The 10,089-nt window shown below is 40.4% G+C and overlaps 1 protein-coding gene across 2 annotated transcripts; it reads right to left on the bottom strand.

The window, feature by feature from the left end:
- Nucleotides 1-563: 563 nt before the first annotated feature.
- LOC134014045 (choline-phosphate cytidylyltransferase B-like) lies at nucleotides 564-7,504 on the bottom strand. 2 transcript variants are annotated; one of them, XM_062453878.1, is made up of 8 exons: nucleotides 7,336-7,504; nucleotides 6,529-6,631; nucleotides 4,352-4,468; nucleotides 3,830-3,981; nucleotides 3,631-3,709; nucleotides 2,121-2,263; nucleotides 1,579-1,767; nucleotides 564-1,255 (listed from the first exon to the last, which is right to left on the bottom strand). In XM_062453878.1, exons 1-8 carry the CDS (start codon nucleotides 7,420-7,422, stop codon nucleotides 866-868), a joined length of 1,260 nt encoding a protein of 419 aa, XP_062309862.1. In that variant the 5' UTR covers nucleotides 7,423-7,504; the 3' UTR covers nucleotides 564-865. The 2 variants fall into 2 exon arrangements, with proteins under 2 accessions (XP_062309862.1, XP_062309863.1); XM_062453879.1 differs by having other exon boundaries at nucleotides 6,529-6,628.
- Nucleotides 7,505-10,089: the final 2,585 nt, after the last annotated feature.

The raw sequence follows: 10,089 nt of genomic DNA, 5'->3' as shown, positions 1-10,089 counted from the left end.
TTGTATTGCTTAAATCAATCAATATCAGTTCCTATTCAGCATAAGCAGTCATATTTCTACTTGCACTGTGGTGAAATAGGTTGTTTGAGTAATATTACACCTTTAAATGATAAGGAATTATCATATGTGAGCATATGTAAGGTGCAAAGTCTGGGAATTGGATCAAATCAAAATCAGAATTTATTATAATTTCTTTTTTACAAGCAGTGTCAGAGAAGGCTTCACATACGTCTATAGAACTGCACCTAAACCCTCAAGTGAGACAAGGAAAAACTCCCAGAATAAATCCACCAGTGAATAAGTTACCCCCAAATTCAGACCGCCAACTGCATACTTTAGTTGTGAATTAGAGGAGGGGAGTCAGATGGCTGAGCGGTGAGGGAGTCGGGCTAGTAATCTGAAGGTTGCCAGTTCAATTCCCGGCCGTGTCAATTGACGTTGTGTCCTTGGGCAAGGCACTTCACCCTACTTGCCTCGGGGGGAAATGTCCCTGTACTTACTGTAAGTCGCTCTGGATAAGAGCGTCTGCTAAATGACTAAAATGTAAAAATGTAAAATGAATTAAGTACATCAGCCCTACAGGATAGGGTTAGGGTTGCCTACTTTCATTGTGAGTGTAGCATGTACAGTGAATCATTATTGTATCTCTAATAACTTATGGTCTTTAAGATGAAAGCTCTTCTACATTAGAGTTACCCTAACCGCTGACATGAAGTGAGTAATTCTCTGGGGTAACTTACCCATTCAGTGAGATAATATAAATATATGATGTGCTGTTTTTGGTGTGTTTGTCCATAGGATTCTAATGTTTGAATCTGTGATTTTACAGTGTTAACTAATATGTAAAATACTTAATTGAATGTTTTTATTGCTCCCCCTCATCTCCCTCAGTCATACTAATCAGGACATTTATGGGGGAAGTTGAGGCAGCTTTGGTTGAGGACGTAGTTTGGCCGGAGGAAGACTTTATCTTTGACTTCTGGGATGAGGAAGACTTCTCTGGGTAAGAAGGGGGAGAGGGGCTATGGGGGGAAGATGGAGTCTGGAGGGTAGAAGCCTTAGACTTCCGGAACGAGGAAGGTGAGGAGGGGGGTGAGGAGGGGGGTGAGGAAGTAGGTGAGGTGGGGGGTGAGTACCACTGCAGTCGGGAAGACGGGGAGCGCCCCCTGGTGGGGCTGCTGCTGGGGGAGCCACGCGGTGAAGCATACGGCGACAGGGCTTGGAGCACACGGCCACTTCTCTCTTGGATGGCATGCTGAGAGGAGAGACATTTTGGTTGCTTTTAGTTAACAAATATATGTATAAGATTCTGTAGAGTTGGCACAAGACTAGCGATCCTCAAAAGACTTAGGGCCCAGTCTTATTTACAAAATGTACTGTAGCATAAAAAAATCCACCTAACATTTGACAGGCGTGTTTATTCAGCACATTTCTGGGTAACAATGCACATTCTCCTAATCGTTCAGTTATTCCACCCATGTGATAACAGTCCAATTGACTTTCCGGTACATCTGAAATAGAAAATTAGGCAGCTCAGTTTTCTAAATATTCACTTTTATTGAGCAAAGGTAAACATACCCATGCACCATCAGGGCCAAACAGCTCTAGGAAGCTGCTTATGAATTCTCGTGATTTTTCCTCCCATTTGTGGATGAGGTCGTGGCTCTTCTCCTCCACACGGTAGACAAAGTGTTTGCTCTTCTCCTCCACCGTTTTCACCGTCTCCTTCATCTTGTCTACCTGGTTCTGGAGACGGTACTTCTTTTCCTGGAAAATAAATGCAGGCATTAGAGAAGGTTACCTTATGAAGTGAATGAGAAACACAAAGCCTGAAACATTTGTCAGTGCTAGAATGCTTAAAAAGCCTCAATTTGTAAATAATGTTGGTATCCATATTGCTGAACATTGCAGGGGAATGTAGGGATCTGTTATCTGCATGTTTTGCTATGTACTGTAAGATCCCATATTTAGATAATAAGTGAGTGGAAACTGATGTGCTGTCAACAACCACCCAATCTGATTATCTGCTTGCACTGGCTTGCTTTGTTAACTTGATTCTTAAGAAGTTGTTTATATTCTGAAGTGTGACTGTGTGAATATTTAACGTTCTGTGTCCTTACATTGATGAATCCAACATTGAGCTCACGGGCGGTGTAGCCTCTCTGCAGGTTCCGTCTGACATAAACATCATAATTTCTCACAATGCGGGTGATGAGGTCAGATGTGGATATGCCTTCTGTCCTCTGAGTGGCCACAAACATGCCTAGACAGATGTGAAAGGATAGAATAGTTGGGTAGATTATGAATATACTATTGGTAGGAAGGAATCCCAGGGAAATAACATACACTGTAAAAAAATAGTTGTAAAAAAACAGGAACAATCTGGCAGCTGGGACGCCAGATTAAACCCATTAAATTACAGTAAAAGACACGTTCCAGTACCAAATTTACAAGATATATCTGTGATATTACATTACAGGCTGTTCTTTACCGGTAAATACTACTTTTATTAATTTAACATCAATGTAAAAATACAGCATTTCCAATAAATACAAATATTCAATAAAGCCAAAACAAGATATCACGATTTAACATGTTCATTCAAAACAAGTCATGTGCACAACATACAGCATCCAGATGCTGTAATCAGTATCCAGATATTTACAACTGTAGAACCGTCTAGTTGTACGAATTGGAGAGGAATATTGTTCGCAGCATGCATGTCTCATTAGACAGGTTAGATCGCCATCTAACTGGACAACATTCACCCTCAGGGTGAACACTTAATTTATCCAAACTACAGACCATCACATTACACATATCAAAACAGAACTAACACAACAACAAAACTCCAAACAATGCTTATCTAACTAAGCTTAAACCTTTAACTTTGTAGCTTTTCAGCTTGCCGCCGGGGCATTCTGGGTAACAGGAGCGTTGCTGCTACACAACTATCTAATCAACTTTCCTTCGTCCTACTCTGGAGTCTTTACATTTATTCATTTAACAGACACTTTTATCCAAAGCGACTTCCAAGAGAGAGCTTTACTAAAAGTGCATTGGTCAATGATCATAAACAACGAGATAGCCCCAAAAAGGCTTTTGCAGGCTTTTGTAGTCTTTGATATTGACTGGTGCATGCTGTCATTGCAAGACGTCAACTACCCGAGCTCAGTTCACAATTCAAGGTTCCTATGTCTAAACCAAAAATTATGTTATTAAGAATTTATTTGTCCGTGGGATGTAAGTAAATATCTGCAAAATAACTGTTAAAATATTTAGTTTTGATAAAGTGAAATTGTGTTTTAACAGAACATTTTTGTGAAAATGTTATTAATATTTGTTAAAAAAAAAACAGACATTTTAGTGTATTTTTAAGTAACAATATTTTGCTGTAATTTTAATGTAAATATATAAATTTACATTTTGCCATTGTCTTTCTATCTGAATTTCCTGTCATTAAGAAATACAAAAAAAACACGTATAATTTACAGAAAAAGTACTGTAATTTAATAGGGTTTTTTTTACAGTGTAGATTACCAGTATTAGATTTGAGCAAATACTAAAAACCACCGTAAGAATAAGAATAATTTATGTCTGTTAAATTATAGTAGCTACAGATCTCTTTACCTGCTTCTTTGATGTGTTTGTAGACATCTTCTGATCCTGCTGATGTGTATGGGATATCGTCATGGGCTACAAAGTCAATCTTTAGACATCACAACAATACAACATCATGTTAAACAAGATTGGACTATTTTAATCCACATCACAGAGTTGTGTTTATGGTTTATACATTATATTGTATAACTTTGTCAAATGAGCTGACCTTGTGTTTGTGTAAGAACTCTGGGCTCAGGGTCCACGGGGCATCCCGAACCACCTCGTCAACATAGCGGCAGTGGATGAGGGCCTCATATCGCTCGTCCTCTTGCATCACTGTATATCCCTTAAACTGGTGTGTGAGCTTATCACTGCAGACTTGAAAGGCAATCACACAGACACACATACATTATGCACGGTATTGTATATATTAGAGTGTAGATTGGATTATGCTTTTTTTTGTCTTATGTCTTTTGACAAGGCTTGTATTACCCTTCCAAGGATCAGAGTGATATTTGACTCTATTATATATGATATACACACACAGACACATCCTGCAGACTCTAATCCTTACACATGAACCAAAATGGCATAAAATATTTGGGGTTCTATTCGGAGTAGTCTTACCCTAACCCTAACCCAAATGTACATGCAGGTTTGCATGCGTAGTATGGATCTTATACCTAAGCAGGTATTAACTGTGGCATTGTGGATCGGTGTAGTGTTCTGTACAGTGCATTCAGTTTACCTCCCACTATCAAGTGTGTGTTTGGGAACAGCATCTTGGCTTGCATCAGAGCTCGTGCATGACCAGAGTGAAACAGGTCGAAGATCCCATCAGCGTAGACTCTGACTGGCCGGTGTGCTGCAAGACAAGGAAGTAAAATCTTTGGTTTCAAAGGTTCTGATGTTTTTATCGCTTTATTTAAACTGTCCCCTCTTTAAAGGGGTGATTGACTGGGTTTTTTGGGTATTTCACACTGTTCCTTAACCCTTGTGTTATCTTCGGGTCATTCTGACCCATCAGTCATTGTGACCCACCGTCGTATTGCGACAACTTTACCGCATACAAAAACAAAGTGAAGCATTTTCTTTTAACCGTTGGGCTGTCTCAGACCCCCCACATTGCAAAGGTTAAAAGAAAATTATTTTTATTTGTTTTTGTATTGGGTAAAATTGGGTAAACACAACGATGGTTCGTTAGGGTTAAGGTCTCCGAATAGGGTATGTAACATTGGTTGGGCTGAAAAGGGCCCGGGTGTTGTTGTATGCCCACTGATGCTTCTTGTGAATTTGTCCCGGGAAAAATGCTAGGTTTTCTCCTTTTATGGTATGCTCATGAATATATAGATGAGCTGCGCGCTGATTGGTTGGTTTACGACGAGTGAAGCTGCGTAGCAAAGACGCAACACGGCCAACAGCACTCACTGAAACATCGAAGGTGGAGACTTGAAATAAAAACGTACATATAAATCTATTGTGTCTACACAACACTGTTTTCAACAGATTGACTAGATATCTTTTTAAATGATTACGTTAGTTGTTTCCACTTCTGTTGTCAAAGCAAACAGGATCAACTTAGGTGGGTAACATTAGCACTACAGCTTAGCAAACAAACTATTGTGATTCAACTCAACTTCAGTTAGCTCTAGCTATCTTGCTGAAAAATAGATCTGGACAAACATCTTGAATTGTAGATTTACATGACAACACGGGTTATTTATTTGAATGAAACACAGTCAGGAACATTTACATTTAGTCATTTAGCAGACGCTCTTATCCAGAGGGAATTACAGTAAGTACAGGGACATTCCCTGTAAGGAGTCAGGTGGCTGAGCGGTTAGGGAATCGGGCCAGTAATCCGAAGGTCAGTTCGATTCCCGGTCCTGCAAACTGACGTTGTGTCCTTGGGCAAGGCACTTCACCCTACTTGCCTCGGGGGAATGTCCCTGTACTTACTGTAAGTCGCTCTGGATAAGAGTGTCTGCTAAATGACTAAATGTAAATTCCCCCGAGGCAAGTAGGGTGAAGTGCCTTGCCCAAGGACACAACGTCATTTTTTCATGGCCGGGTATCGAACCAGCAACCTTCTGATTACTAGGGTACTAACCCGGTTGTCTAACCGCTCAGCCACTTGAATCCCTACAGGAACATGAAATAACGTTAGCCCCATTGCCAATCAAGCAAATAATCACACATTCTACCGATGCTAGACACAGGCAGGATACGTTAGCATTGCTAATAACTGTTAGCAACAACATCATACTACAGCTTGGGGTTGTGATGAACATAAGGTCGGAACAGCACCTCTTTTCAGAGGTGCTGAAAAGAGGGTCGATTGAGGGTCGATTGAGGGTCGAACTGCACAGGGATCTTCTCATAGACAAACATCACAGCCCGTCGAGTGTTTGGTTCCTTAGGAAGACTCTGAAAAGTGTCAGCATTCCCTGTACAGCCTGGAACATTGCATTTACCACCGTAGTCCATTTTCAATATGCTAGAAAAACGTTCTTCTTTGTAATTCTGTGGAAGTACACAGAGCAGCTCGCAGCAAATTTTGGGGCTACATTTTTTAATTGTGAGATTTGCATAGGAAAGAGGTGTCAATGGACTTTGAGGTTCACTGTATGTCCATTTTACCAACTGAACTGTCGTTATTCAACTGTGACAAGGTAAATTCGGTTCTGCAATCAATGACCCCTTTAACACTGTCTCTTTGTCCATTTGTCCATCATCCTGTTTCAGTAATACCAGTGGCCTGAAGTACATTTTGGTCAAGTGGTGATCAATCTTTTAATAAATCTTGTTAGTTAGATGTCTGAGTACAAACTTACAATGTAATGGACTTGTCTACAATACTATGATTGTCTATGGTTTGTGTTTGTATACTTGACAGAGTTTTGTGTAGCAGTATCTCTGACTGACCTGATGTTCCCCTGCGGGCCTGAGCGACTGTCAGCTTCTCATGGTGAACATCTGTCTCATAGCCTGTGTCCTTAGCAAACACTGCTGGTTCTTTCAGAGTCTGCTGTACATGAAAAAAGAGAAAGGACTCAGTCACTAACTTATCAGTGCTGATCCAATAGTTATCGGTGAGTACATTATGTGTTTGAGAGAAAGAGAAGGAAAGAAAGGGTGTTATAGTAGTTTTGCTTGATAGGACATGGGTTAGGACATGAAAGGATGTGTTCAAGAATCCAATTTAATCTGAGGTTGTCATTATAAAATTCAAATGATCTCAGCCATTGTATTACATTTAAACATCTACAGAACACATTCACTGAAAATGCTGAATGTCACACAGCTTTTTCTTTTTGGTCTATCAGTCTTGTTATGCAACTTCCTGATAAAAATAGGGCAGCCCTCCCACCAGTAGAATGGTACAGATGTTGACAGCACACACACAACACAAAATGTAAAAAGACACACTCACAAATTAACTTACATACTTACGCAAGTGGGCTTCACTGTCAAATGAACATTCAATGACTTTGGCACTGCAATAGTATGCAATATTTTATATACAACAATACTTACACCATTGTACCATGATGGGCTTAGACTCCATACCATGATTATTTGTTTAATTATGAGTCAAATAATGAATGTTGTAAAAGTATAGGTTACAGTTTCATACAATATCAATTTTTTGTTTTTAGCATATTCCCCTGTGAAGTGTTAAAGTATATAGTTCCACCTGCTGGTCTCTGATCTGGTGGTTGTGTGACCTACCTTGCGGTGCCCCCCCCTGCGTGGTGTCTTCTGCTGGGCCTGGAGCCCATTATTGCCTCTCGAGCTGTTCCTTCTCCTGCCCACCATGCTGGATGTTCTTGTGCCTTGTTTCCCAGCTGCCACCAACAAGTTTACTCTCTCCAACTTTTTTTACTACTGCAATACTTACATTTTATCTGAGAGTATGAACCTTGGCAACAGGTTTGACCCCGGTGACGAGAGAATGTTGTGTACAAAGTTCAAATTCTCATGTGTATGCACTGTCTGAAAATTCACCAGTGTCCCCATTTTACCATGTATGCATATGACTAATTGAACCATGTACTTTGTTTCTAAATCCATAGCTTGAAATGGTTTTATTTATAAAATATTAATTTTCAGTTAAACACTATGAAACAAACTCCTAGAAGTTCACAGAGCTGCCTGGTAATCTGACACAATATCTTATATACCTGTTATGCAATGTTTATAAGGGGCACCATTATCTACTCACTATAACTGCCAGTAATTATTAACAAGCTTTACCAAGACTCCCATATCACACCATGTTCTAAAGACTAGAATGTGTCGTACTCTCTCCTCCCTGTCACACCCCAGGGCGCACATTGACTTGAACTGCACATGTTTTAACAGTATTAAGCCCTGAATATTTGCTAAAGCTGACGCATAGTAGTTCTGTTTATACTACTCACAGGAGTCTGAGCTTCTGGGAAAGTTAGCTTATAGCTAGGTACTTTGCCATGAATTACCTTGTCTTACTTACTTGCTGGACAGAGTTAGATTTTTTGTTTTCAAAACCTGTTTTTAAATAGGGTTAAAACCGGGTTTCTTTTGTGCTGCTCAAGGGATACTTACAACTTTTCTATGTATTCTTGAGAGGGCCTTTGCCGTCGAAAGGGGAATGGTTAATAATACATACTTTAACAGAGGCATACAGTACATACATAAAATCGAACAAAGTAGTAGACAAAAGTTCTAAAAACCCAGCATCAAATGTGTCACGGCTGGCTGCAAGGAGGACCCAAAAGCGGAGTGTGGAACAGAAAGTTTATTAAAGGACAACTGAAATCTCACAAGCAAAGCTCTGGAACAAAAACAGAAAACAAGCCGTAGAAGGTAACTCAAAAAGGGATGATCCGAAAAACGTAGTCAGTAAAGGCAGGGTCCGAGATCGGGAAGGCAATCCAGTATGTCCAGGGAAGGGTAAGGCAGCGGTTCAACGTGGCAGGAAAAAAGAGCGTATCGCAGGATCTAGAACTGGTCTCAAACATAACAAAACTCTTTGGCAAAGGAGGGAAAACAGAGGGTGTTTATAAGGGGTGTAATTAGCGCAAAACAGGGAACAGGTGGTGAGAAGGAAAAAGCTGCTGACAGAAAGAGCGCTGCCATGAAACACAGTGACCACTAGGTCACCCCTCAAACCCTGACAAAATGATTCTTACTGAACTTTGAGGGGACTAGTATGAGTAACCAGAGCAAGTTTCATGAATGTGGCACCTTACACCATTGAACAAAAGGTCGATGGACGGACAGACAAAAAAAAAAATGCTTGGGTGAAAGTGTAATGTTTTTTGGGGTGAAAGTGGCCTGAGTTTTTGGATGAAAGAGGCCTGGGTTTTTGAGTTAAAGTGGCCTGGTTTGGGTGAAAGTGGCCTGGTTTGGGTGAAAGTGGGGGAAAGTGGCCTGGTTTGGGTGAAATCGGACTCATCTGACTCGAAAAATAGTTTTTTGGAAGGTTGAAAAAATATTTCCCCTAAACAATAGGTTTTTGGAAGGTTGAAAAAATATTTCCCCAGAAAAATTGTTTTTTGAGGTTTGAACAAATATTTTAGGGTCAGGGTTACGGTTAATCCCCAGAAAAAGTTCAAAAAACATTTTTTTGTAATTCCCACAGCCCTCAAACACTGTGAATGATGTGGCCGCTCTGGCGGCCGGGCAGGAGACAAATCGTATGACAGTTTTTCCCCATTGCTTTGGCTCATTTCACGAAACAGAAATGACATTCTCAAAACAACACGTGCAAACCTCCAAACCACTGGGCACTTGTTCACAAACGATTGGAATTTTTCATTCCTTTAATCAAATTGCAATTGTATTAGCACATCCTCCTAAATGACAAGTGCAATTGCCTACAGTTTGCACAAATTTCAAATGATTTAGCACATCTTTGAAATGGTTAAGTACAATTGCCTTCAGTTAGGCCAATTACCAATTGAATATATCTTGCTGGTCTAAACTGACTGTTGCTTCTCAGTCAAGTGGTTATTCGCTGCAAAACATATTGGCATAATTTCCTTGTGTACATCATCACCTGCACAATAGTTCACTCCACTGTCAAAATCTTTCAGGCACATAATACCATGAAAAACATCATGGTATATACTGTAATATGGATCTCTTGGATCAACTGGTTACAGTCATTGTCAGGTGCAACTAGAAGTTTACTAAACAAGGGGACACATCCGATCACCAATCACACAGTAAGTTTAGTTAGCTGACAGGAGCTATCCAGGAGTATAAATGCTTCCATCAAATATATAGAGCTTGTCCCAGGCCAGCTCGGGGGCAACATCACCATGTGTGCTGCCGTTTCAGAGAATGGTGTAGTCACCCACATTCCCAGTCTTGGCCCATACAATACCCAGAAGCACCTGGTGTTCTTGGACCACCTGCACTCCGATCTTATCCCTCTACATGAGAGCGGTTTGGTAGGGCCTCACTTGCTTACATTTGTCATTGTGTGGGACAATGTAA

This window comes from Osmerus eperlanus, chromosome 27 (genome assembly GCF_963692335.1).
Source record: "Osmerus eperlanus chromosome 27, fOsmEpe2.1, whole genome shotgun sequence".
In the NCBI taxonomy this organism is placed as follows: Eukaryota; Metazoa; Chordata; class Actinopteri; order Osmeriformes; family Osmeridae; genus Osmerus; species Osmerus eperlanus.
Note: the sequence above shows the minus strand (reverse complement) of the source record. Positions and strands in the feature narration are given on the sequence as shown.